The sequence below is a fragment of the Pagrus major genome, chromosome 7, assembly GCF_040436345.1.
Source record: "Pagrus major chromosome 7, Pma_NU_1.0".
In the NCBI taxonomy this organism is placed as follows: domain Eukaryota; kingdom Metazoa; phylum Chordata; class Actinopteri; order Spariformes; family Sparidae; genus Pagrus; species Pagrus major.
This window is the reverse complement of record NC_133221.1, coordinates 6,200,218-6,227,792: the sequence shown is the minus strand read 5'-3', so window position 1 is coordinate 6,227,792 and position 27,575 is coordinate 6,200,218. Positions and strand designations below refer to the sequence as shown.

The window sequence follows — 27,575 nt, the reverse complement described above, 5'->3', positions numbered from 1 at the left end:
TGTTTGAACTGCGAGTGAAACAACCTTCCGCTTCAACGAACAATTGTTTTAATTATTGAATAATCTGACAATTGCTCTTCACTAATCTATAAATTATCCATCCACGCCTCATTCCTCGCCTCGGGATACCTTGTGTGAGTAATGGCTGTGGCGTCCGGTTATTCCTTTCACTGAACAAGTGTCTGCAAGATTTAGCGGTTTGTACAAGTGTCTTTTCTTAAGAAATTTCAAGGGAAACATGATGTGAGAACACGACCGGTCACACCTCAATTGTTAGAATGTGATCACACGCAAAAAAAGCTCTGAGGAACAGCACCTGTGGTGTGTCGCTAACTCTGAGCCCATTATTCACACAAGATACTGTTGTTTTGAAGTGTTCCCAAGAAGAAGAAGAAGAATTATTCCCAAAAATGACGAAGAAAAGGAGTAAAACCTCTCATTTATGAACCTGGAACCAGGAAATGTTTAGCACTGACCGATTAAACGCTTCAGCATGAAAACGACCCAAACATTTTCTGTATTTTGTTGGCTTCTGAGGCAAAGTTTAAAGCATGTTGACACACATATCTAACTGTCAAATGAAGACTGAGTTTTAAAAAGGCAGACAACAGATCAGCTACTTCCAGTCTGTATGTGTCTAGCCTTGTCAAAGTTTCACAAGGAAACAACTACAAATCTCACTTTTCAATTTCACTTCAAGCACTGAAGTCTGATGGCGTTTCCAAGTCCCGGAACGCAGTTGTGGCTCTAATTATGAAGCAAAACTAAGTTTTTGCGTTGGATTCTGTTCTATTTTGGAGAAAATAAAAGGCATCTTTAAGCCGAGAAGCTCTGACAGTGTTGGGAAATGTTTTCGGTAGAAGTTGGGGCTTAATTACAGAGCTGGTGAAAAGGTAAGGATCAAAGCCTCACTGTTCCCTCTGTGGCATTCCTCTTTTCGATCTCTGCCAAACAGGTCTGCCTCAGCAGGCAGCGTCCTTAAGCTGACCAGAAAGTAGCCGGATTTCCAAGAGTCTGGCTGGCAGGGAGGAGAGGATGAAGAACATTCCTCCCCAGCCCTGTGTTATCACTTCCCCTTCACTAATGGCATAAATCGGGCGGCACAGCGGAAAGCAAGTGCCCCTGTGCCACGTCAAAAAAGCACTGAGAGGAGACAGGGAAGCATTTCAGTTCAGCTATGCACTTCTTCACTGGTAAATATTTCATCGGTGGAGCTGGTCTCATCCGCTCTTTCCCTCTCTTCTCTCTCATGTGAGGTTGTCTTTATGCCAGGTCACTGAGTGCTTTCCACGGAGGAACAGAGCAATGGAAAAAAAAAAAAAAAAAAACCTTTCCATGATGGTGCCTGAGCTCAAATGTGCAAGTGAACCAGTTAATCATCCGCTTGAAGAAAAGTTGCATGTAACGATGTCAAGTCACGTCTGATCAATGTTAAGTGTCGCGCTGAAACACCCCTGTCATGTTAGATGAATGAGGATGAGAGTTAGTCGAGGAGGTCTGAACCACACACGGGGTTCCTACTTCTTCTTTTATTATGCTGAATATTGTTGTTATGTTATAAATAAAGAGATTTCAAACGTGACAAGAAGGTCAAACTGAACCAAGTTTATATGTTGCTGGTTCCTCTCAACCATGAAAACCATGTAGAGTCTACAGCTGAGCTGGCTGCTCTGTCGGACTGCACAGTGGTCAGCATGCTAACATCCTGATGTTTAGCATGTTATGTTCATCATTTGAGTTTAGCAAGTTTACATGTTAGCATTTGCTAATTAGCACTTAACACTGAGTACAGGTGAGGCAGGTGGGAATGTGATTCATTCTACAGGTATTTGGTCAGTGATGTTTACAACCGAGGTAAAATAACTGCATATAATGAAAATATAAATGTGGAAATATGGCAGGAAGCACATTGGTGATGGAGGTAGGTTAGCGGGTACGTGTACAACATTCTGAGTCAACTAGAATGGCACTCAGTAGAGTGCATACCTCCGCCAAGGCCCAACAGTCAAAGTGACAAAAAAAATTCCCAGATCCGTCCCTTTATACGGATCCACATCAAAAGTTAATCGGGTCTATTCTGGGCCGAGACCCATCCTTCATCCAAGTTTTGTGGAAATCTGTTCAGCAGTTTTCGTGTTATCTTGCTGACAAACCAGCCAACAAACAAACAAACAAACAACCTTGGCGGTGTTGGCGAAGGTCATAAAAGTATCCTCCTTGCGATAAAAAAATAATAATAATTTTTGGAAATCTGTTCAGTCCCCAAACTGACCTAAACTGTTGGCATTGGAGCAAATAATCCAAAATAAAATGGATAAACAAATGAGAACCAAACCACCGCCCGGCCTCACATTCGTGCACACACACACACACACAAATCCACCACTTACTCAGGTGCTTACCACACAGATCATGGATGACGTCCAGGGATGAGGACCAGGAGTAGCGCTCTATTCCCATTTGTGTGAGAGAGGGTGGCAGTGCCTCCAGCTCATACGCTCCACGCTTCTTCCAGTACGTGAACATTATGACTTCTTTAATCAGCTAATGCTACTTCGAATGAAAGCTAACTGTAAGCAGCCCCTGACCCACCCAAAAAACAATGCCCCGAACTTCTGCAGACAATCAACAATTCAACCTTCTCGTCAACCATCTTTTTTAATTTAAACCATGCCAGCCCAACTCAACTCTAAACTCCTGCCAACTGCCAACACCTGCACAATTACCTCATCCAGCTAAGCCTCAAAACACTTTACTTCTGTCCAAGTCTGATTCTGCTTCGAGGCCGGTCCAAGTGAGCAAACAGACTTTCCTCAAGTACAATCCATTACACCTCCAGGCAGGGGGCCATATTATTGATCCTAAATCTGGAATAAGCACTACCTCTGCCATCCAGGTTTTAAATTAGTGACAGGTAATATAACTGAACGCACGTCGCTCACACGAAGCAAAAAGACTAGCACATTTCTCTCAACCTTAATCTCAATGCCTCTTTCAGTTGATTTTTCAGTTCTCCACTAATCATCCACTAAAAGCCACCCACCAAGTGCTGCTGACAAGCACCAAATGCTGCCCTCTTCTAATCCATTTAACGCTTTAAGCTATTCCTGACTAAATTACAGACGCCCAACTGCTAAAAAGATGTCGCAAACTCATCTCCGGCAGCAAGTGAAATGTCCTCTGCTGCCGCTGCCTTCCCTGAGCCCCGACTTCATCCATGGCAAAGTTTTTCAAACTGTACAAAACTTGTGTGTGAGGCAAGCTGCTCATGTTAAAGCCCTGTGTAGGATCTCCTGGCGATAGGGGGGCTTTTCTGCCCACTCCATCAGACAAGTGTTGTATTCATGCAGAGGTGCGTTGCATGCTGGGACAGGCAATCTGGGCCAATGGCTTTTGGACCGGGTGACACAAAGATCTCTTTTAAACCTCCTCCCACATCCAGAGTGGACTTTCTTTATGTTTTGCGCAAATTGTAAAAGGCTGACATTTTTCTGCATTCATCAGTGCCCGCGCCCTTTATGTCTCCTCAAAGATTTATTCCTTTTTTATGAATGCACCAGCTCTGTGGTGACTGAGCTCAGTTATTTCTGTGGAGGTACAATGCACACATTGGCCTCTTGGGAGATGAAAAAAAAAATGACCGAGAGGGGTTTGATTATAAGATGCTTATCCGAGACAATGCGCTCCACTTCTCTTAATATCTTTGAAAAACAGCTCTAGGGTTAAAACAACATGGAGTTAGATATCTCAACTCAAGGCATAATATTTTCCCCAGTGTCGCTTAAAGGGCTGATGCACTGCTATTATGCATCTAAAATGGGAGAAGAAATACTGTGAGAATGTACTGCACCGGCCGGGGGAAGGGAGGGACGTTGTCACACACAACGACCCACATGTCCAATTTTGGGATAAGAAATTAGAGGGTAGGATGGGAGCCGGTTTGCTGCTCAGCTCTGGGCTTTGCAGACATATGGTAATAATCTGAAGCAGCTTTGAGCACGCGGCTTCCCTTTTAATGAAGAGAGCAGTCGTGCAGCATGAGAACTGGCCTACAAATACAAGGGCCAATTTCCACCTACTGCGGAAACAAAGAGCGAAGCAGAGGAGGTATTAGACAGCCTCGCTTTCATCGTCATCCGTCAGATCACCTTTTAATAAAAAAGATGCTTTTTTTAGCCGCCGCAAGGCCAGAAAGTACCTGCCTCCACTTTGGCACTCGAACTGACATTCAAAGGTATTTTGATCTGACCTCACACAGAAAATATTTTGGTTATGAAACTAAATCGTATTACATTAATTCAGGAATGGACTGAATGATAACACCGACACGTATTCTTTCCACAGCGAGAGGCTCTGGCAGCTGTGTGCCGGTACACATGATCCAGATCCAGTCATCCGATTAAGCTAAAGTCTAATGACCACGACCGGGATGTAGGTGAATCTAAAAAGCACTCCAGCAATTTAGTTTCTCACTTTGTGGGCCTCATGACAGACACACTGAAACTGGACAAAAAACCCCACTAGCATCTCGCTTTTGTCTTTAATCCAGGTCTGATCGGCTGTGATGAAAACACAACACCCGGGTGGACACACTAATTGTTGTCCCTTTTGATGCTATGACGTGTATTGTATTTACGGACACTGGCTTTGCTAATACTTCCCCATCTATCTCTGTTCAAGCAGCTCTTCAACATGATACAGTTGAAGTTTAGTTTGAAAGAGAGCCTGAAGTAAAAGACAGAGCCACTACATTGTCATTGGCCTCCATGTCAGTACCTGATCCTTGCCAGCTGCCTGATTGGTGCTGCACATGTGCAACTTTAAACACAGATAAGAAAGAAGTGAGGTGACTCACTTCTTAGCTACTTTCATCATCAGCTCCAGAAAGGACAATGGCAATGGGAAAGGAGTCAAACGCCTTTCTTACGGTTTACCCGTGTTTAAAAAACCTGGATATACTCACTCATTTTGGTGTAAAAAACACTCATGATGCAACTCAATCTTTTAATTAGACCCGCCCCGCCTCCCGAACGCCCTCACCTCTCAAACCCCTTCACTGCCAGCTGTTATAATGGATGTAAGGAGCGGCTCGGTGTGTTGTTAGCATAATTATTTTACTGAAAGAGCTTTGATGTCATCTGCCTGCACATTAAAAGAATAGTCCGACAAAAGCACACGTTCAATTTTTAAACCATCACTCATCCGTCACCTTTAGACAAAGCCGGGCCAGGTGTTTCCCTCTGCTTCTAGTCTTTATGCTAAGCTAAGCTAATAACTCTAACTCTGGCTGCAGCTTCATATTTCAGGGATGCACAAATATAACTACTATAATACTATGTCATAGGTTTGCCATTAAATACGACTAAAACATTTGAGTTCTTTGCTACAAACTTATTTAATTCACTCTGAGGCTGATTAACAAGAACTAATGTCGACTCAACTACCTCCAATTTGTTTTAGCGTGAGACAGAAACGGCTCGTGTGCCGAGCGTGAATGAACTAACTTCTCAGTAGGATCACACTCACTAAAGTATTAATGGTGTGTTGAGAAATGAGTGTGTGAGCGGCTGTGCGACAAGACTGTAAATGAGCCGCTTTGGAGTGTGTGCGCTGCAGGGAAGCAAAAAAAAGTGTGCGAGGCAGAGTGTTGACAGAGGGAGTGCAGTTGAAGGCTTGTGCGTGCCCATATGGAGGAGGTTTTGGGTTATATTTAGTAAGGTGGCCCATCAAACGGGCCGAGGTTAACCCTTCGCCGGCACAACTTAAGAGTAGGAGAAGTTTGAGACTTTCACTCGGTGTGAATCCTGTAAAAGGAAGAAAAGATGCAAAAGATTAAGATCTGTTTAACACACTTATAAACTTCTTCCAGCCTGAATGTTTATACCTCTATCTCAGAAGCAGAGTAATAAGTAGAGGGATCGACTGATGTGATTGTTTTTTTCCAGACCGATACCGATTATTATTAACGAAGAAGACAGATAACCGATATTTGGGACCGATATACATTTGCAACAAAAGTGAAAATCTTACTGTCAGTGACCAACAATGTAATAAAATTAACTCAAGTTACGTACTTGAGTGGACTTTACCAGCACTTTACTTGAATATTTCCATTTTCTGCTACTTTATACATCCATCATATCAACCAATTTGATCCCATGCAGATTTAGATTATTCAGTGTTTAAAAGGTTATTTACTCGTCAATTGTGACCATTCAGACATTAAGTGAAACCACAGACGGAGAAAGACTGCTGCATCAGAGCCAAAGCAGCACATTTTAAAATAACCAAAAAACCCCACTGGCAGGGATAATTGTCAATATCTGCCCCAATAATCAGTCTGTCCCTAATAATTACAGCCTGTGCCTGGTCATTTATTCATCTGCATATCCCACATCTTCCTGCTAACAATACTAAAAGAGTCTACAGCCATGAGGCAGACACACGACGGTCTCAACTAAATGCTAATGTCAGCGTGCTAACGTGCCCATAATTACAATGTAAACATGCAGACTTTTAGCAGGTAAAATATGGAGCTGAAACAATTAACATCTTTTCGATTATATTTTATTAAGTTAAGTGATGTTTCAAGTAAAAATGCCAAAAATTAGCTTGTTCAAGCTTCTCCAATATGAGGATTTAAAACATTTTTCTTGCTATATCTATTAAACATGTAAATATGTTTCTTAATGTTTAATAGGTATAGCAAGTTAAAAATTTTGGTCAACCATCAAGTTGCCATCTTATTTTAGTGTGTTAGCATGCTAACATTTGCATTAAACACAAAGTTAAGTACAGGCTAACAGGGTTTTCATTAGTTTAGCATGTAATATTTAAGACAAATTACATTTCTGACCATATGATGGCGGTAAAAACTTAAAGGATCCCCACAGTTTATCCTGAGGGAGTACATGATTGGACTTGAATCTGAAGCCAAATTTGTTGGCGATACATTAATAGCTGTTGAGATATTTCCGCCACAGCAATCAAGTTTTCAAGCTATATCCAAGAAGGGACAGGGTACCCTAAACAGATTTGAACCGTATTATCAACAGATGTATTGTAATATATTCTACCGACGGTAACATAAACCCTGGTATATCGACCACGTTGCTGAAAGAAGAGCGTGTAGCAGGACCGTCCCCACCGAGTGAATTACTATGAGCCTGTCATGTAATTTAAACTGTCCATCCTTAAACCAGCAGTTCACATAGGACAAACAGCCACTCTTCAACTTGTTGATATGAATAATCCCATAATTGAAACAATCTGGTTAAAATTGTAGTGGGGGGCTGCCGTTGAGAAGCCAATAACAGAGTCAACAGGAATCAAAAACACTTATTCCCTAAAAGTACAGTTATTGTCATGTGGAAGGCAGCAATACGCATAAACAGTCATTTGGCAAAAGGGTGGAGGTTAAAAATGTGGAAGGACACGTTCGGAGATAAACATTTGCCGTTACGTTTCTTAAGAAGGTGCGTGTGTGTGTTTGTGTGTGTGTGACCTTAACATAGCCCCTCTAATTATCTGCTGCACAGTATGAAGACGGAGCAGCTCACTGTTGGTCTATTCTCAACACAGAGCCTGAAGGGTGACAGACAGACAGACAGACAGACAGACGATGTGGGGTTTGTTGTCGATCATATCAAATGTGAAGACAAACACTGAGCGATGAGCAAACACACAAGCCTGCGTTAGATTCAAAAGATTCTGCAAACCAAATTAGATGAAAATGCAAACAGAGCCCGACAGATTGTTTTTCTGTCTGATGATGCAGAGGACGAGGACAGAAGAAGAAGAAGAAGAAGACCCCTCGGGGTTATGACAACAGTGCATCATCTGAAATTTGAACCGAGAAACAACGTCTACTGTAGTGAAGCAACGTCCACAAAAAATGAGAATAACAGCTATACAACGCGCTGAGAACGGGGGGGTAATAAGAGCCGAAGAGTTAAAAGCAGCAGATCTGGGAGTCCTTTGTACGAGAATAGATACGACAGAGGCCTCCAGCTACGAGCACGTTCATGACTTCATTTGTGACTGAAAACAACGACACTGATACTCGACCGAAGTGTAGAAGACCAAAACACCTGTTGTACCTGTGTATCGTGTTGTTCACGTGCGCTCATGGAGCCTCAAGAAATAAATCCACGTTGAGCAACTACTTCGCTTTGTTGCTGAGGGTGATACGAGAAGATCGATACCAGTTAGCATAGCATAAACACTGGGTGCAGCTAGCTTGGGTCTGTGCAAAGCTCAAATATGTTGTCAATATGTACATAAAACATTGTGGTTTTATGGGAAGTTAACACAGTCACTTCCTGGAATCCTTCCTTTTGTTTTCTGCTAAGCTAAGCTACGCTAATAGCTCTAGCTTTATACTTTTACTACTTTATCTCTTTGTTGCATAAACCTACAATATAGCCGCTGTGGTTGCTCAGAACTGGCCAGCTTTGGAGGAAGAGTCGGACCTTCTTGGAGGAATAAACACCCAGAATCACGCTGGATTCTGGCTCTGATCCATTTACCGACAGGAGCGGAGCTTATATTTGAGATAATGTAAGTACACAACTCAACAAAATATATAGAGAGAGGTCTGATCATTTGTAGACATTTCAATGAAGGATTCTTACACATTATATCTTTAAGTTTAACTATTGGTTGAGAAACATTCTGTGACGTCTGGTCTTGTAAAGTCATTTCAAAGCCCAACGGACAAATGTGTTATATGACCTATAAGTTATCCCTGCTGTAGGGAAACTCGTGTACAGGAAGTGCAGTACAGAACGTATGTGATGCAGGGAAGGAAATGAATTTTCTGTCAGACACTAAGGAAGAGGATCAGAGAGTCACTGCATCAGTGCTCGGTTTGTTTTCCGATATAATTTGCAACACATATCTTCATTCAACCAGAGAAAAAACAAGCTGCGTTGCGAGGCTGACCAGTATTTACTGTGGTGCACGGTGAAGGCAAAACTTCCAGTCTCAATCAAAATCACCACCAGCCATCAAAACAGTACAAACGCAGTACAAATCCTTCATAAAACAAGTAAGATGAGTTGCACATGAAGCCGGACACAAGAGAGAAAGACATGAAACAGAGCAAACTGTGACCTCGGAGCGGCATCAGGAAAAGGCAGAAGTGCAAAGAGTGGAAAAGAGAAAGGAAATTACTGCCGGGAAAAAAAAACATAACAATGGAAAGAGAGTCTGAAGAAGGAAGTTTGAACTGCAACAAGCCACGAGCCAGGCAGAAATCACTAACACACACACACACACACACACACACACACACACACACACACACACATCACTGCATAGAGATTATACCAGTCTCCTCAGGATCGAGCCTCGCAGCAGGAAGACTCAACACTTCAGATGTTCCCTCTCACCACAAGGTCCATTTAGTGGCTGTTGTGGAGCTCTCGGTCGTATCACATGACCTCCACGGGCAGATGGGAGTGTGCACAGCTGTCAGCTAATTAGGAGATCTTCAAATTTCCATTTTTTTCAGCACCTTTCTGAGGAAACTCCCATCAGCTGATGAAGGTCACGTGATGCGATTAACGGACCTCGTACCGACACCATTTTCTCAAAGCACTGTGACAAAATGAGCCTCATCTACACGAAACCAGAACTCCTTCTGCAGTTCACAACCAAACTCAATCTTCTGATTAAGATCTCGTGGTTTGATCGAGAGCTACTGAAAGGATCACATGCGTACTGAAGCCTTGTCGACGAACGACTTCTTTTATGACGGTTGACACTTTTACATCCTGACGGATCATCAAAACGAGCATCAGCTGAGGATTTTTCTCGCTCTTGTTTTTGTTTTTTTCGGTGGTGGACAGACACCAGACAAGACATCTGGTCCCAGATTAGACCAGTGTGTTTAAGACAGGCTTAAGACTCTGGTGGCCTGGAACATTGAAGGTATCCAGACTCAACCAATTAAGGCTGCTAAACTTTAACTCCGTGCTTACAGTACGAACCCATGAACGGCCAGCGCTGCATACATCACACATGTGAGGCCTGCGAGCTGAAACTGGGGACAATCAGAACAGGAACTTCTCACTTAAATGTCCATTCATGCTGATTTCTTTTGGGCTGGATGATTTATGATAAACCTGAGTGGTTTGTCAAGCTCGGGAGGGAAAAGGTTGTTGCTTGTTTACGTCCGAGCTGCAAAATAACCTGTAATTTCATTTAATATTTAATGTTTTGACCGCTGCAACAGCACATCTGGTGTCATGAGGGCCGGACACTGTGTGTGCACGACATGGAAATAAAAGAAACCAATCAATCAATCAGTCCAGTAATCGATTAGTGGATAAATGGCCACGGTTTTGAGAATTCAGAAGCAAAACCGAGACGTATTCACTCGTTACAACTTGTTAAATGCGACTATTTATCTGTTTTTCTTCGTCTCCTGTTTTTGTCAACTCATTCTTGGCGCTCTGGGCATTTTTCACATTTTTCTGACTGCAGATTAATTACTTAATTGTTAGTTACAGCCCCCCCCCCCCCCAAATATCAACATTTCCACTTTGATCTGACTCTTGGGGCTGGGAAAGAGAAGAGGAGCAGAGATAGCAATACAATAAATAGTGCTGGTTAGAGATTTACAAGACGTAACATCTATCATCTGAGTTTATGTTGAGTTGTCAGACGGCCCTTCGTCATGAGGAAGAGCTTCAGATCAGACTGTACTGTCCTCCTCTCTCTCTGCCTCCAGCTGGGATAATTACTCAGCTCATTTTTTGTTGCCAAATCCAGCCATTAACTGTGATGACTGGAGGGAAAGCATGAAACAAAAGATATCTGCTGGAGGAGCTTCCTCTGAATAACACACAAGGTGACTCACTCTTCTTTTTAAAGATGCTGATGCAGGCATGACTCTGAAAAAAAGGCTCATCAGTGACTAACTTCATGATTTTTTTTTTTTTACTTACTGAGTCGTAATCTGAGGCCGAGCCAGCTCCTTGGTGGCGATTTGTGCAGAACTGAATTCATGGTCCACTTGTTTGGTACCATCTATGCCTCCAGTCCTCCTCTTGAAGAAGTCCTCCCCCCCCACCCCCCCTGCCACCGACCAGCACCGCCACCAGCTTCTTCAGCAGGTCTGTCCGTGCGCAGGCTTTCACAGCTTCAATCACCCGGAGATGTTTTAATCAGCAGTCTCCTCTCCTCTATGGCATTCTCGCCTTCTTCCACCCCCCCTCCGTCCTCCTCCTCCTCCTCCTCTGAGCCTTTGTAGGATCTGATCGGTGGCGAGCAAAAGCACAAAGCTGCAAACTCACATCCCGGTGAACGCACTGCTGGAAAAGAGTGGCCAAAAAGCATCCATACGACAAAAAAACCTAAAAAGTTTACCCACCGAGCTGCTGCTGCAAGCTGCAAGTTTCAAGCTGTAAATAACCTGTTGCTTACTGGCTGGAAGAAAAAAATCTCCTCTCGACGTCCAGAGGAAAAAAAAAAACCCCGTCTGGTGGTGGTGGAGCTCGGTGGAAGTGGGGGGGGTTTTACGCGGAGAGAAAGAAAACCGTCACCCGGGGGTTTAAATCAGCGGATTCGTGAATGGAGTTTGGTCTATCGAACTTTACGCACCGAGCAGCCGGAGTTGAACGCGTATTGTTCCGCCGCTTCGTCTCGCCGCCCCCTCTTCTCTGTCTCTCTCTCTCTCTGAGCAACCATCGGCTCTCCTCCATTCATTCAGACAACCTGGATCCACAAAGACCGAGTGCAGTTTGTCTCTCAAGTGGCGCCGTGTTTCAGCTAGAGGCGCCAGAGACACACACAGACAGACAGACAGCACAGCAGCACGCAGGCAGAGGTGCGTTCAGGTTCCGGCTGATTTAGTCCAAACAGCGGCTCAGGTGTCCGTCCCGAGCAAGTCACAATGAAAGAATGAAGAAATACATAAAAACACACACTTTTCTTCATTCCGGCTTAAATGAAGGGAGATAAAACTAGAAGTATTTGCAGTTTCTCACAATAATCACAATCGTTGATTTTGTCGGCTGAAGTGACTTCGAAGGAACCTATGCCGCTGCTAGCAGGTTTTAGCTAGTGTGTGCTAATGCTAGCGCTAAAAATAAACATTAAGATGTCTGTCCCATTGGTTGTCACAAGCAAGTCACAACATTTCTCAGCATATATATTAACAAACAATGGTTGGGGTTTTTTGCTAGCAGATTTTAGCTAGTTTGAGCTAATGCTAGGGCTAAAAGTTTGTGGGTCGCTAAAAAACATTCAGGTGTCTTTCCTGTCGGTTGTGCCAAGCTAGTTGTAGCGTGTTAGCTAAAAAATAGTCAAAATGGGTGAATACATTATCAAAAAAAGAACAAAACACCTACCTTTCTTCATCCCACCTTAAACAAAGGGAAATTTAATCAAATCTTCACAGTTTCTCAGTATTAACTTTTACTGACAATGTTTTTTTTTGTTTTTTGTGCTAGCAGATGTTTAGCTTGTTTGAGCTAATGTGAGAGCCAAAACTTTGTGGGTCGGTTAAACAGTCGGGCGTCTTTGCTGTCGGTCGTACCAAGCGAGTTATCATGCTAAAAATAGTCAAATTGAGTGAATACATTCACAAAAAATAACCTACCTGTCTTCATTCCACCTTAAACACAAGGAAATTTAATAAAATATTTGCACTTTCTCAATATTAAATGAGAACGGTTGATTTTTTTGCTTGGCTAGTGTGAACTAATGCTAGTGCTAACACCCTCGGAGTCCGTTAAAAATAAGCAAATGATGGCAACGTACACGATATTTGCTGAATCTGAGGATAAAGTGGCAAAAATTCAGCGTACTTAAAAGTAACTTAATGCTAGGCGACATGGAAATAAAGGAGCTGGTTAGCCATAGCATAGCATGTTCGCACCAATACAGTATTATTTGTATTAAAAGTCATTTAAATGTTACTTATTGTTTCAGTTTTACAAAAGAAAAGGACTTAAGCATGAAAAATAAAAGAGTTTGACAAATGTAACTGTACACTTTAGGCACTAGTGTTCAATATCAACTGACTTAATAAATAATGTATGGCCTGATCTGACGGAGGGGCCCTGAGTAGTCAAAAGTCAAACCATATCGTGACATGCTGCTCAACCTCTCTGGATCTCCCATGTATTTTTGAGCTGCTGCTAACAGGAGGGGGATTTAAGCGGTTATAATGGCACACTGCCTCTGTATTGTCACTTTACTCAGCACAATTGTCTTTGCAGGCAACAGATGCACCGTTTGTTTGGGAGCCACAGCGTCACAAAAGTTTGGCACAGATGGAGGGTCGAAGTCGAGGCACACAAACAAGATCTCTGCAGAGCTTTGTCTGATGTGTCCTCAATACATTTTCAGGAAATCGATGGTACGATGTTAAGGGAAAAACTGCAGATCTGCACTATCGAGAGGCTAGTATCCAGGGACTGTTTTTTAAAAATTTTTAACTGTCTGAGGGCTAACAGGTTTTTAATCTTTATTTTATTTGCATACAAGCTTCCTCTTTCCACCTTAAAGTCAGGTAACGACAGGTAACGTTAACATACTCTAAGCTTTCATTTGAAGTTTGCAGATAAAAGGCAGCTGCATCAGATAAATCCAAAGGGTGAAGAAACTGTCTTTCATTAAAAAAAAAACCCCAATAATTTTAATTTGTATTCTGCAGTGAAACGCATTTCACGATGCGTGTTGTTATTTCCAATCATTAGGGTTCATGTTGACTGTCTAACTGGCACCTCTACAGAGAGATCACTCTTTTGGTTTGCATGAGGTCTCTGGGAAAACATCTGACCTGACAAAGCCAAAACAATGACTCTGCCAAAATGTAGCTGTGTTGTGTTTGTCTGCTCCCCACCCTCAATAAAGAGGCGGGGAGCGGCGAACAAAGAACAGCGAGGGGGCAGAGAGGGGATGTTAAAACAGCCCACTTAACAAATTAGCAATTCTTCACTGCGTGAGTGGATGTTTACAGCCGAGGCCTCCTTTAATTCCTCCGCTCAGATCATTTGAAGGGTCAGTTACACACCGTCGGACGAGATTAGTCATTTCTTAAATCAGTCTCGATTTCGGGGGATCATCAAACATTAAAGTTGGTGTCTGGACGGCTTTTATTGCTCGTCTTCCTGCCCTCTGTGAAGTGAACATCTGCTATTGTTCAGTGGCACACTCTCAACGTACATACGCCGCCCCCTGGAGGTTTGAAAAAGTAGCACCAACAAGCAAAAACTGTGTTTAAATTTTTTTATCTTTTATATCCAACAGAAGGCCTACATAAGAAATCGTAAACAGGTCGCATTTACAAAAACATCTCTGATGACCTACAAGTGCAGGAGTACTGTTACGTCCCTTTAACACAATACCAAATGTACAACAGTTAAAGCAGGAGCGAGTCGGCAATAAAAATAGCTATTTCAGTAAAACACAATACTGAGAAAATGGGCTTCTTTCATCAGGTTTTACAGAGAGTGTCATGAGAAAGATCCTCGTTAGCTCCGTCCTGCTCCGTCCTTCACTTGATTGTTGGATGCGAGCATAAAACACCTGATAGGTCTTGGCAGTGGCCATTTTTATCCAATGATACAACTGTCACAAACTAGTCTGAATCAGTTACTACACTGTGAAATACTGATTTAAGTGGCCGTAGCTTGACTGAAATCTACATGGATGTATAAATATGGGACTAAATGGGTCTAAAATGTACTTGAAAGCAAGAAAAAGCACAAAATCTGAGCAACAGTCCTTTTTTCTTTTACTATCTGGCAGCTTTTTGTATTCGCTTGCAGCTTTGGATTTTCACCTACACAAGTAGAGACACCAAACAAGAGCTTAAACTACAAATCGTGATATTATTGTCACAGAAACTCCTTCACGGCGGCTTCAAAATGTACGTTACAGTAGGAGGCTGTGAGACGTGAAGGGAACACCCAGGGGTTTTTTCAGAGAGGAAGTCCAGTAACAGGAAGGCAGCCGTCTCCTCCTGCAGAGTCTGTGATACCGGCTGCTGCTCTGTCAGACTGAAACTTGATGAAGAGAAAAAAAAACTGTCTGGCTCAAGCCTGGTTCTGGACATTCAAAAAGGCCGTCACGGACTTGGTTCAGCTTGAGACACCAGTCAAAAAGAGTAAAGGAGCGATAAACAGACGCTGTGTAGAAAATCTCATTGCATCCCTATTTGGCTGGGTCTCTGGAGGCCCTTGAAGACTCGCAGCTTTCCTGCTCCGTTCAGATCAAAACTGTAGTTTGTGGTGACGTAGGGCATCTCTCCGTCAAAGCCATGCTGAAACACAGACAGAGGCACCGTAAGATGACAGATGTTCATGGATCTGAAGTGTGAAAAGTAAGTTATTATGTTTGAAAGAGCAGAGCCGTCTTCTGACCTTTGTTGTGAGGATGCAGGAAGGCAGCGATATCGCCCCCAAGAGGAGACAGTTGACCTTACGAAGGATGGAGGGATCTACAGGCGTCAGCAGGAAGTACAGACCTCGCTCCATGTCAACACCTCGGAGCACACCTGCAGCACATTTACATGTTAATACACCTGAGTCATTTTAATGTTTTTGTCCTTTCCTTATTAGAAGTGCTTATACACGTGACGTTATAGGATAAAATACTATACATCTCTTCACATAGCCCATATTACCTCATAAAACCTTAAATGTTTGCTTATTTGGTGTAAGTGTAATGCTTTATGGGCTCCTGGTACACATAAGAGAGCAGGGATACCTGACCGTAACCCGTCAGGACCCGACAGCCGGGCCAGGTTCAGACAAAAGATGAGAAATTATGTCTGTGTTCGGTCACATCACTTGACATTTATCTTTTTATGGTATATCTACGTGCATAGAATAAAGCCTTTTCACTGTACATGTCTGTAATCAGGGTAAACAGACAAGCTGCTTGTTACCGGCTCAGTTCAGAGTAGAAGAGAAGAAGGAAAATAGTCAAGAAAAAAACAGTTAAAGCATCGAACTACAGATGATTGTGGCCGCTCATACTGAGGGCTGGTTGGCAGGATACGTACCGAAACCCACACACGGGCAGATGGGAGCCTGGGACAGCAGGACTGGGCCTCCCCTGCTTGATACTTTCTCTCCCAGGCAGCAGAGTCCCACCAGACTGGCATTGGCAGCGTAAAACATGTGACTGGGCGCCACCTCGCAGTGGATCACACCTAAAGCCACCGCCGTGTGGGGCACCTACAGGCCAGAAGACGGGAGAACGGTTACTAAAACAATAACTCTCGGTTGTTTAATCTGAGAAATAAGGTGAACGGGCTCGCTGACTTTTACTGGATCCTGATTATCATGTACCTGATATGGGGTGAGGCTGTGTAGAGGTCTAACTGGTCCAGGGTCAGGAGACTGCAGCTGACTCAGGTAGGACAGCAGTGACAGCTCTCTGTGCTCGTTACTGCGCTGGTGTTTCCTGCAAATGGCAACGCACCCACGGAAGATTACGTAAAAAAGGAAAGTGTTTCGCCGTTAATGCCAACGCAGCCTGATAGTTTCATACACTGTACTCACGATGTTCCTTGGCGCGCCACTCCTTGAAACTCCGACTGTACGATGAGGTGAGTGTAACTTCTGGGGGGAACGTGGCTCTCCGTGAACTCGTCCAGAGCCGTCTGGGCGGGCGGGTGCGTCTGGAAGCCCTGCGCCGTCCTCAGAAACTCCGGAGTGAGAGGAGGACACTGCATGATGCCGCTGTGACCGAGCTGGACGACATGCGAGACCGGGAAGAAGCGGATCATGTCCACCAGCAGCTGGAATCCAAACCCTGCGGACGGCCGGAGACACGCACACGTTCAGACGCTGTTTACAATTAGTACGTTTAAAGTTGCACCGCTGTCAGAGGGTAAGCATGAGGTGACCTTTGACCCAGCCCATGGTGTTGATGATGACAGGAGTCTCTCTGCTCTGGGAGCGTCTGCGCCACAAGGACTTCAGGGATTCCAGGTAGCGGTCCATGTCCGATTCGCATGTGGACTGACCGTAGTAGATCATGTGCTCTGGTGGGCACTGATGTGTGAAAGGAGGACCTGAAACATAAGTCAACATAAGTCTACTGATCCCATTTTACACACACAGAAGAGAAATGTAGAACATGGCTCAGATCAATATTAAAGGAATAGTTCAACATTTTGAGAAATGCTATAGCTAAGAAAAAGTCTGGAACGAACCCTGTTAAAAGTAAAATCTTTATGTTTCCTTCTTTTTTCTTGGATTTTAACAAACATAACATTTTAATTAGTAAGCTCGGAGCTCACGGGCTGATTTTGTTCTGACTGAACAGGAGAGGCTGCCGTTTTCCCATTTTTCTTGGCAAGAAAGGGAATAAACATAACTCCCCAAATGTTCCTATTACTAAGCAAAATTGTATTAAAAAGGTTTTAATAATAAGATGTGGACGAGGCTCTGAGGTTAGAAACGTACCCAGAAGTGGTTCTCTGACAGTCGACAAAGACAGACAACCAGCAGGAGTGAACTCCGTCTGTCCGAGGTCACCTTCCAAATAATCCACACTTGTTGTGCTACAGACACAAACACACACATTTAATCATAAATACATATACAAAGATAAACCGAGCTCATAAATATGAAGACATTAAAGAGAATCTGTTTGATGTACAGATGAGAACTCACTGGTTTAATAAGGTGTTGATGAGGACACGGACAAACGTCGACTTGCCCACGTTCCTGGTGCCACATACGAAGATAACTGCACAACCATCCATGTCCCCTGCGAATGAAACAAGACATCTGTCAAGTCATTTCCCACCAGATGTGAGTGTTTGTACATCCACACGTGGAAGACATAACCACTGCTGTCTTAATCGTCACTTAAATGTTTGTGTGGATTTATTGAGATGTGACAGGACTCACAGAAGCAGCCACAAAGCTCACACACGTTTTGTGATCTGGTGCACGAAAATAAGTTGTTTCAACGCTTGAGAACAATGACGAGGTGAAAAAGTTGAATGACATGAATGAAAAAGAGGGTTTTTATTGTTCTCTCTGCATCAATGATGGACTTTTTTCATTATTTCGCCTCTTGGGTGTTAATTAATGACAATCTGATGACTTCTGCTGCGAGTGTCCCCTGTGCTGAATCTTCCAATAAGAGTTTTTCATCAATTTAATTTTTCGGGGGCCATTTTATGCCTTTATTAGGGAGCGAGAAGAGTGATGAGATATAAAAGTGATTTAACAAAGGTTTCCTTTTGGACTCGTTAACGAACATGGTCTTTGTCTTAACCCTTAAACTATGTGGACCCAGTTAATTTTATCATTTCAGAATATTAGTTACTCAACTGGCTGCCATGTATGTTAATGTGAGGCAGGAAACACACATATGCTGCATCACATTTACTTAACGAAGTGTACGTGTGAGAAGAGCTCACCTCTGCAGGCGCTGACCACTGTGTTGAGAGCATCTCTGTAGCTCTGCGAGATGTTCAGCCCCTCGATAGATCTGACCAGGGGGATCATACCCAACCCGTTGAGTGGAGTGTCGAGAACAGCTGACATGAGTTCACTCTACGAAACAAAACAGGGAGGAAAACCTTCTGTTAGACTGACCTTCGGTGTAGTTTAACTTCTTGTGATGAGGTGAATATTGAGCTTAATGTAGAAATATCAGTCGACCTACCATCGGGGGGCTGAATAATTCACTGAGATCAGTGAAACTTCCCAGAAAACGTGTCAGAGGCGTCTCCATGGGCTCCAGGAGGATGATGGCTGAGTTTAATATGATCCTTTTTAGCAGGTTCTTCCGCGATGCTGCAAAATGCACATTCGTAAAAAAATACAGTCCATAAAATAACACGAGAATTGTTACGTCACTCTCTTATAACATTGCAGGCGAGTTGCTTGTGCGTTTACCTGCTGGCAGATACTTCTGTAGGATGATTGAAGCCTCGTGTCTGCCGTCTCTGGAGCGAACGGGGCTTTCCAGTGCTCTGATGGTCAGCGGACAGTGTGAGGCCGGGGAGAAGAGTGGATACGACTCCTGGCCTTCTTCGATGGTGAACCCCATCACTTCTACCCGACCGTACAGACACGTCAAAAAGCACTTCCCACGGAAACACAGGGTCTGCAGGAGAGTCGTGTAAAAGCTCAGTCACAGAAATCAGGTAGATATACGTCTTAAATGTCGCCAGACCTGCACCAAAATATCTTAAAAGCGTACCTGATCCTTCTGCATGACAAGCACCGCGTGGTTTCGTCGATCATCTCTCGCTGCACAGTAATGGAGAGACTCTCCCTCCAGTCTACCCGGTTTTACATCCTCCACGTCACCTGAGGCGTCCACGCCGTTCCCATGGGAGGACTGGGAGTACTCCTTCCAGTCCTGAGAGTCATTTGACTCATTGTCCATCGTAAACGCAGCACTCCCATTAGCCTGCATGTGAGATTTCTTTACTCCAGCCTGAGGAGGGTTTTTCTTGGGGTTAGAGATTGCTTTTGCTTTATTCTTCAGTCTCTTCACGCTGGGTTTCTTCTTCACAGAGGCTTGGTGCTCCTTCACCATCTGGGCCATGACAGGACTGGAGTTGAGCTCCGAGGAGTTGATGGGAGGCCTGGACCGTTTGCCCCTCACATCCGCCCACTTCTGAGATTTACCCTTAGCCTGTTTGGGTTTGTTCTTCATGATTGTGTGTGTGTGATCAGTAATTATTCATGTGGGTGCTGATGAAAAACAAAAGGGGGGAGCCTGCAAAGACACATGCAAAGACAATTAGCATCTGAGAGGACAGGTGTCACCAAGAAGTTGAAAGAATGTCAACAAATTAACATTCACTGATAACAATATTTATTTCCACAACATATTAGCTACAGCTAGCTTAATTTGCATGTAAACGCGACAGCAATTCAAAGCTAGGCTAACCACGAGCTAGCTAACATATAGAGTATATTTTGTATGTGTAAATGTCTCAATACGTGAGGCTGAGTATTACTAAACAAGTACACACTAAATAAAAAGAGGAACCAGCTGACAAGACAACAAAGCAGCGTGAATGTTTAAACTCGGCGTGAACTTACCACGGCTAACGTCACTTGTCAAAGCTAACAGCTAACTGCTAGCTAATGTTGTCGCACTCAGGTGTGGAAAACTTACCCCCCGCTGCTGAGAAAACAACGCAGAGCTGTCGGGGTGACCCTTAATGATTTTACTAGATGGTTAGCATTTATAATCAGCACAGGTGAATCCAGGAAGCTTGCCAGCTGCTACTACAACACAGCTAGCATACTAGCTTAGTTACATGTGTGAGGCACAAACAAGACGCCGCTTCTCGATGGTCGACTATGATCTCACCCGGAGTTTTTTATGAATTACGACGACGTTATTAAGCAAACGTGTACGCTTTATTTCTATATTCACACGGGAATAAAAAAGCAGCTTAAAGCATTATAGTAGGAAATTATAGTTTTGTTCGTAGGGGTGTTGTTTTAAGCGTTGTGCGTGTTGACGTTCAACAACGCACAACAATAAACTATCCCGGAGTCGCGTCGCGTAAACAGCGTCACTTCCGGTTCCTTGTGCGTTTTTTTTTAGGGGCCTACAAGAAACGAAAAAAAAGAAGCTGCTGCATGCAACAACAAAAAAAAAAAAACTATCTTAACCTCACAGCTCACCTGGAGCTGATGAAGCTGCACGACAAACGCGAGTTAAAAAACGAAAAAAACAAAACCACCGCTCAGTTTTCATCGACTCTCCAGATGTGAGGAGGCTCCGGATGCAGCTGTCGGGTTCGTACCTAACGTGCTAAGGGAGCGTCTTAAAATGTGTGCTAGGAGATAAGCGTCGAGGTGCGCAGGTAGCCGGGGGTTTGCGATTGTTTAAAGGAAGCGGCGTCGAGACGAGGGAAGGCAGCTTTTTAGCAGAAAGCGTCGAGACTTTGGCCTGTTTTTTAATCGACGTGTTTACTGTGCACCGACACTTCGCTTAGCTTTGTTTGCAAGAGGTGGCGCTGATGTTAGTGACGCGAAGCTCGCAGAGAAGTCACAGCCTGTTTGTAATGTTTTGCACTGGCAGAGTTGGTCAGATTTAAAACGGGCTGCATGTAGTTAAAAGTCAGGTTTATTGGCCTGGTGTTTGTGGACAGATACGTGTGCACGTGTAGTGTTGCGAGATGAGATGAGATGATCCTTTCTTAGTGCCAAAAACAGCAGTATTATAATAATAAATAAGGAAAACATTCATAACAATATAAGTAAATAACATATACAAACATAATTGTATAGAAATATTTACACTGTTGCACATTGAGATGCAGAAATTGCAAATTGGGATAATGAGATTGCATTTTGAAGTCGATTTAGTGTGTGTGTGTGTGTGTGTGTGTGTGTGGTCTACAAGTAATGATTATTGTCACTAATTAATTTTCCCTTTTTGTGATCAATCTTAATGACCTTACAATGTCAGAAAATGGTTAAAAGGTCATCGAACTCTCCTTAAATCCTTATATTGTAATAGTACTTTATTGTTTCTTAGTGTTTCTATATTTGCCCTTGTATTTTGATTGTATGTGTACTTGAATGTACCCGCTGCTATGATAACCTAATTTCCCCTCTGGGATTAATAAAGTTATCTATCTATCTATCTTAAAAGTTCACTGTGGCGTCCCTCAAATCGCTTGTTTTATCCAACCATTTTAATCGTGATAATGATAATAAACTTTATTCATAAAGCAGCAGCTCAAAACCAGAGCTACAAGGTGCTGTACACTGTAAACACTGAGGATAATAGAGAATTAAAATGAGAAAAAAAACAATTAAAACTACACATTAAGACGGCACTGAAATCAAACACACAAGCAGTAAAAAAAACTAAGCTGAAGGTAAATGCACAGTCCAAAACCCAACATGTTCAGTTCTCTATCACAAAAGACAAAAAAGCAGCAAATCCAAACATTTGAGAAGGTAAAACCAGCATTTTTGAATTTAAAAAAAAAGAAGCACAGACTGAACAACAAGTAAAACAATTAGAAAAAATGAGTTTCTGATATTTTCCTCCTGCTGATCGACTCATTGATGAATCTAGAATGACACACATGCAGCACACACAAAGCTAAATGGAGGACAGGACTCTAGTGGAGTTGAAACCATCAGTGGATCCACAGAAAATGAATCTGCAGCTAATCTGATCTTTATCAATTGACTTTTTTTACATGTTATTTCCATATATGTGACGGTAATCTGAACATCTCTGAAGTGACGGGCAGATAAAACATGTAATGGTGATGCAAATGCTTCTGGACTAAGTGTCGCTTTATTTGCATGCAGCATCATGTCTGTCCGTGTCTCCTCAGCAGCAGTCCACAGTGAAGCTGGAGGGATGCCTGCAGCAGAGAGCGGCCATGCACAGCGTGTCCTGTCCTCCCTGAACCAGCAGAGGGCGGTAGGGAGGTTCTGCGATGCGGTCTTGAACGTGGGAGGTGGGGTGGTCTACCTGGCCCATCGCAACATCCTCGCCTGCTTCAGCGAGCTCTTCCAGCAGCCCACCATGCCCGCTGCGCCGTGCATGGAGTTCTGCCTGCAGCAGTGTCCCAACGACGGCCTGGAGCTGCTCCTGAACTTCGTCTACACCGGAGAGCTGAAGCTGGATGCGGACAACCTGGAGAAGGTGCAGCACGCAGCTGCCAGCCTGTGTGTGCCAGAAGCACTCGCGCTCTGTCAGCAGTTCAAGGAAACCTCAGAGGATCCCGCTCCTTTCAAGCGCAAGAGAGGCCGACCTAGAAAGTCGACATCAGATGCCAACCCTCCCGGTTCGGTCAACGAAGAGAGCTCGCTCACGGGCACTAAAGATCCAGAGTCCAGCTCGGGTACCGCCACGGCAACTTCCACCACCACCCGCTCCGGTCGCGTCGTGAAGGGCCCGAGGAGACTGGTGACTGACGAGAGTCCCTCTAATGACTTTACAGCCCCTGAAAAGTCCAGCAAGAGACCTTCAGCTGCTCCCACAGAGAGAGAAAGTGGTGATGAGAGCCAAAACCAAGATCAGCCCACTGGTGAAACTGAGGTAGAATACACGAGCACATGTAGGGAGAAGCCTTACAGTGACTGGGGACGCGCAAATCATGAAAAAAGTAATAATCGCGCATGTCTTGTGCTTATTTTTTGCAGGTAACTGAGACTCAGACTGATGTAAATGACAACGGTGTTCGCCAGCCTATTGAGGAAGCAGAAGAAGAAGAAGAAGAAGAAGATGTGGGGGATTTCGAGGGCATCGCTGAAGACACAGACGAGGAGTACGTGCCCGTCTCCGAGCCCAGTTCCTTGTCTCCGTCCACGTCGACGGCACGGAAACGCAAGGCCCAGACCAAAACGGACAAGAACGAGAACGGCGAGGCCGTGGGAGAAGACTCCAAGAGGGACTCTGTGCAGTGTCCCGTCTGTGACAAATCCTTCAAGAGCAAATACTACCTCAAAGTCCACAACAGGTACACGTCTCCAGTGCGTTTCCCTCTGAAAAGTGAAGGGAACGGCCACTAATGCGTCTTTTCTTCCACAGGCGACATACAGGCGAGAGGCCCTTCGGCTGCCTCAAATGTGGAAAGAGGTACTTCAGGAAGGAGAATCTGTTGATACACGAGATCAGAGACTGTGCCAGAGTGCAGGTGAGTAAGAAAACACGCAATCAGACCAGTTCGTGTCGCTAATGAGATCCTAGAAAGTTAAACATCAGCGTTTGCTTGAATCGCAGACGCACACCTGCGCGACGTGCTCCGCAACGTTTGGCGGAAAAGAGGAGCTGCGTCTGCACGTCGTCTCCCACACAGGAGACATGCCCCACAAGGTGCAGCCCGCAGCCAATGAGCGCAGAACGTATCATTAATTGTTATCATGTCACATCTATAATTAGTTGTTAAAAATATCCTTTTTCAGTGTACAACATGTCCTGAACAGTTCATGCACAAGAAAAACCTGACGAACCACATGATGAAGGTGCACGGCTATCCAAAGCCACACGCAGTAAGTGTTCCTGGCTGTTTCCACGACAGATAGAAGCCTGTGATCTTGATTATGTTAAAATATATATATATTTTTTACTTTTTAGTGTCCCCAGTGCCCCAAAACCTTCTTAACTCGGACTGAGCTGCGTGTGCACGAAGCAGCCAAACATCGAGGAGAGAAGCCGTTCGTGTGTGAGGAGTGCGGCCACCGAGCGTCGAGTCGAAACGGCCTGCAGATGCACATCAAAGCCATTCACAGGTACCGGAGAGACCAGAGAGACCAGAGAGACCAGAGAGACCTGGGAATAAAGTCTGCGGTGGCATCAGTGCACATTGTTTGAGCCTTTCCTTCCTTCTGCTCTACAGGAACGAGCGCCCTTTCGTTTGTAACTTATGTGGCCACGCGTTCTCCCAGAAGAACAACCTGAACATGCACCTGCGCATACACAGCGGTGAGAGGCCGTACCAGTGTCACCTCTGCGGCAAAACCTTCAGGACACAAGGTAATCCTCCTCGGTCTGCATCACTGTGAACACAACGACCAGGCTGTCCCTCCGTCCTGAGTGACCCGTCAGTTCACACCCGCCATTAACAAACATGTATGCAAATAAACATGTACGTCACTGGGACAAACAGGCACAATGTTTTTAACACAAAGAAATAAATATCTTCATCTGTAACTTTTGCCGAATTAACAAGAAGACTCAAATAGTTCAGAATTTGTCGTAGAAAACATTTCACAAAGTTCATAAAGTTTCTCTTCACTCAACAACACATAAAACTGAGCGTTTTTTTAAGGGAGTTTGGGGGTTTTCTCCACAGGTGAGACAGAAGTACATTATATTGGTTACCGTTTAAGTTTTTGGTAATATTTGACATGTTTACCTTCGAAATCTTCTTTTATAAATTTAGTGTTTATGGTGAAATCAGTTGAAACAGTGTGTTCAAACAGCTGCTTAATGTTGGGAGACTAGACACACTTTACACAGGCTGGTACAGCGATGCTGTGACGAACTGACACTTTTTACAATGAAAGAAACAACTTAATGTGTTGCGTTTAATGCCGAATTTACAAGAAGGCCTGAATGAGAGTTTGAATTTACCATCAGACTTTTTTTTAAGTTTGTTAAGTTTGTCCTGAAGAAACACCTCTCAGAATTGTGCAGTTTGTTAAGGGAGTCTGGGGATATTGTGATCACTCAGGAAACAGACATCTGCTGCTTACTTTGGCAGGTTCAGAGAGCCCAGACGTGTCATTTGCATTACAGGAAGCCAGAAATCAGACGGCATGTAATCCATTTTGCCTCCATGTTGATTATCGTATTAATCACTATCTTTTTGACACCAGCCAGTCTAGATAAACACAACCGGACACACACCGGCGAGCGTCCTTTCAGCTGTGATGTTTGCGAGCAGCGCTTCACGGAGAAAGGCGCCCTCGTCCGCCACAAGGCCAGCAAGCACGAGGAGGGCCGTCCTCACTGCTGTCACATATGTGGCAAAACCTTCAAGGGTGAGATATACCGTGATGTTTACTTTCACTATCAGTCAACACGTCACGAAGGACTCACTGATGTGTTTCTTCTTCATCAGCGAGGGAGCAGCTTCGTGTTCATCTGCGTCGCCACAAGGGCATGAGGAAGTTTGAGTGTGTGGACTGCGGCTACAAGTTCACTCGACAGGTACGCTCACCTGCACCAGATATCATTCACACCATCAGTTAATCTGATTTAGCATTACACCTACATTACCCACAAGGCCCCGGTGATCTTGCTACATTGTTGTCTCGATAAATGGTCAGAGTGTTTGGGCTATAAAACTTAGCAGAGGATGGTTTCGATCCATCGACCTCTGGGTTATGGGCCCAGCACGCTTCCGCTGCGCCACTCTGCTAATGTACGCACCTCAGATGGGACTCGAACCCACAATCCCTGGCTTAGGAGGCCAGTGCCTTATCCATTAGGCCACTGAGGCTGCTGCAGTGTTATTATGGTGGTATTCATCATGCCAGTCACTCTTCTATGGACAGGGATGAATGCCTTTGTGCAAGCTGAATGTGTTCAGTGCCTGTTCATTGTGTCTAAATCCCCAAGCTGATAGTCTCGTCTGTAAAACGTCAGGAAAAAAATGAAAAATGACCTTAACTGTTTCCCGAAACTCCAGATGTTGTCTACAGATGTCTTGGTTTGTCTGACAAACAGTCCCGAACCCAAATATATCCAGTTAACTATCACCAAATACCAAGAAAAACAGCAAATATTTGCATTTGAGAAGCTACAACCAGTGAATTTTGGGGGCATTTTCTGTTTAAAAAATGACTTAATCCGTTAATCAGTTTAAAAAATAGGTTTCTAAGATGTGGGACGCTGTGAAAAGTCACAATTATCCTCCAACATAATCGAGATTCATGATATTATCCTGATAATCATCAAAATATTCTTAAAGCTTTGATATAAAAACCAAAATGGAATCGCTTTAAAGGAGCACTATGTAGTTTTGGAGAAGAAATTCAAACTCGGAATTTAAAAATTTACAATATTAATGAGGTAATAATACAAACTCATAAATATTTATTTTTTCCGTAACTGAATAAACAAGGTTTTCTCAGAGGAAAATAAGGTCAGAACACTGTTTGAAGCTAGAAAGGTGGCAGGGTCCGCCACATATAAACAAAGCAAAACAGTATGAAATTGTGTTGTTTGTTTATTCAGTTTATTCAGTCATGAAAACAAAGAGTTTGTTTGTTTAGCCAATAAAGATCTTTCTCTTCTGATTAAAATATCTTTCTCAAAACTACACTCGTGCACCTTTTAACCTTATATTTGGTCAGGAAACCAATACAGGACTGTACGTCAATGAGCCAGACAGCTTTTCTAAGTCATTCATGTGAGGATATTCAGGATTATCATGATTCACAAATATTAACTTAATATGACAAAATCTGTTGTCATCCTGGTCTCTAAAATCTGACATGGCATTGATGGTTTCATCTCTGGAAAGTGACTCAAAAAGCATTACGTGTCAATACCAGTGAACACTTTGAACACAGTGGCTTGGGGATTTCGACACAATGAACAGCCACTGTACACATTCAGCTCACACAAAGGCATTCATCTCTGTCCATGTAACAGTGACTCTAACAGGGTTTGATACGTCAGAGCCGTGTGTCTCTGTTGTCTACATATATTGCAGCTCATGATGCTTAATCATGTCATTGTTTGGGCTATAAAACTTAGCAGAGGATGGTTTCGATCCATCGACCTCTGGGTTATGGGCCCAGCACGCTTCCGCTGCGCCACTCTGCTAATGTACGCACCTCAGATGGGACTCGAACCCACAATCCCTGGCTTAGGAGGCCAGTGCCTTATCCATTAGGCCACTGAGGCTGCTGCGGTGTGATTTTGGTGGTATTCATCATCAGAACCGTGTTAGAGCCACTGTTACGTGGACAGAGATGAATGCCTTTGTGTGAGGTGAATCCCCAAGCCGCTGTGTTCAAAGTGTTCGCTGGTATTGACACGTAATGCTTTTTGAGTCACTTTCCAGAGATAAAACCATCGATGCCATCAGATGTGACTCAGACAGAAATTAGGTTCACAGACAAAATAATGTGTTAAAG

General features: G+C 43.7%; 3 protein-coding genes and 2 non-coding genes across 7 annotated transcripts in view; 1 reads left to right on the top strand and 4 right to left on the bottom strand.

The window, feature by feature from the left end:
- plekhg5b (pleckstrin homology domain containing, family G (with RhoGef domain) member 5b) overlaps positions 1-11,046 on the bottom strand; it is a 72,617-nt gene extending 61,571 nt beyond the window's left edge. The window contains exon 1 of the mRNA XM_073469557.1: positions 10,953-11,046. Within this exon, the coding sequence (XP_073325658.1) occupies positions 10,953-11,034 (82 nt within the window). The 5' untranslated portion in view covers positions 11,035-11,046. The remainder of the gene's footprint in view (positions 1-10,952) is intronic.
- A 3,181-nt stretch (positions 11,047-14,227) lies between these two features.
- On the bottom strand, positions 14,228-20,694 carry nol9 (nucleolar protein 9). Of its 3 annotated transcripts, none has more exons than XM_073469617.1 (13): positions 20,637-20,694; positions 19,189-19,713; positions 18,882-19,092; positions 18,649-18,779; positions 18,401-18,536; positions 17,643-17,739; positions 17,433-17,530; positions 16,871-17,038; positions 16,524-16,776; positions 16,311-16,425; positions 16,022-16,196; positions 15,378-15,511; positions 14,228-15,277 (listed from the first exon to the last, which is right to left on the bottom strand). In XM_073469617.1, the coding sequence occupies exons 2-13, from the start codon at positions 19,648-19,650 to the stop codon at positions 15,158-15,160; spliced, it is 2,100 nt and encodes a 699-aa protein (XP_073325718.1). In that variant the 5' UTR covers positions 19,651-19,713; positions 20,637-20,694; the 3' UTR covers positions 14,228-15,157. The 3 variants fall into 3 exon arrangements, with proteins under 3 accessions (XP_073325718.1, XP_073325716.1, XP_073325717.1); XM_073469615.1 differs by lacking the exon at positions 20,637-20,694 and adding an exon at positions 20,119-20,603; XM_073469616.1 differs by lacking the exon at positions 20,637-20,694 and adding an exon at positions 20,043-20,131.
- zbtb48 (zinc finger and BTB domain containing 48) overlaps positions 20,596-27,575 on the top strand; it is a 9,297-nt gene continuing 2,317 nt past the window's right edge. The window contains exons 1-10 of the mRNA XM_073469620.1: positions 20,596-20,750; positions 22,316-23,022; positions 23,127-23,443; positions 23,515-23,620; positions 23,707-23,799; positions 23,889-23,975; positions 24,061-24,215; positions 24,323-24,459; positions 25,305-25,469; positions 25,550-25,638. Coding sequence (XP_073325721.1) covers positions 20,738-20,750; positions 22,316-23,022; positions 23,127-23,443; positions 23,515-23,620; positions 23,707-23,799; positions 23,889-23,975; positions 24,061-24,215; positions 24,323-24,459; positions 25,305-25,469; positions 25,550-25,638 — 1,869 coding nt within the window. The 5' untranslated portion in view covers positions 20,596-20,737. The remainder of the gene's footprint in view (positions 20,751-22,315; positions 23,023-23,126; positions 23,444-23,514; positions 23,621-23,706; positions 23,800-23,888; positions 23,976-24,060; positions 24,216-24,322; positions 24,460-25,304; positions 25,470-25,549; positions 25,639-27,575) is intronic.
- On the bottom strand, positions 25,858-25,930 carry trnar-ccu (transfer RNA arginine (anticodon CCU)). The gene has a single exon. It is a non-coding gene; the product is annotated as a tRNA-Arg (tRNA).
- On the bottom strand, positions 27,270-27,342 carry trnar-ccu (transfer RNA arginine (anticodon CCU)). Its single transcript has one exon. It is a non-coding gene; the product is annotated as a tRNA-Arg (tRNA).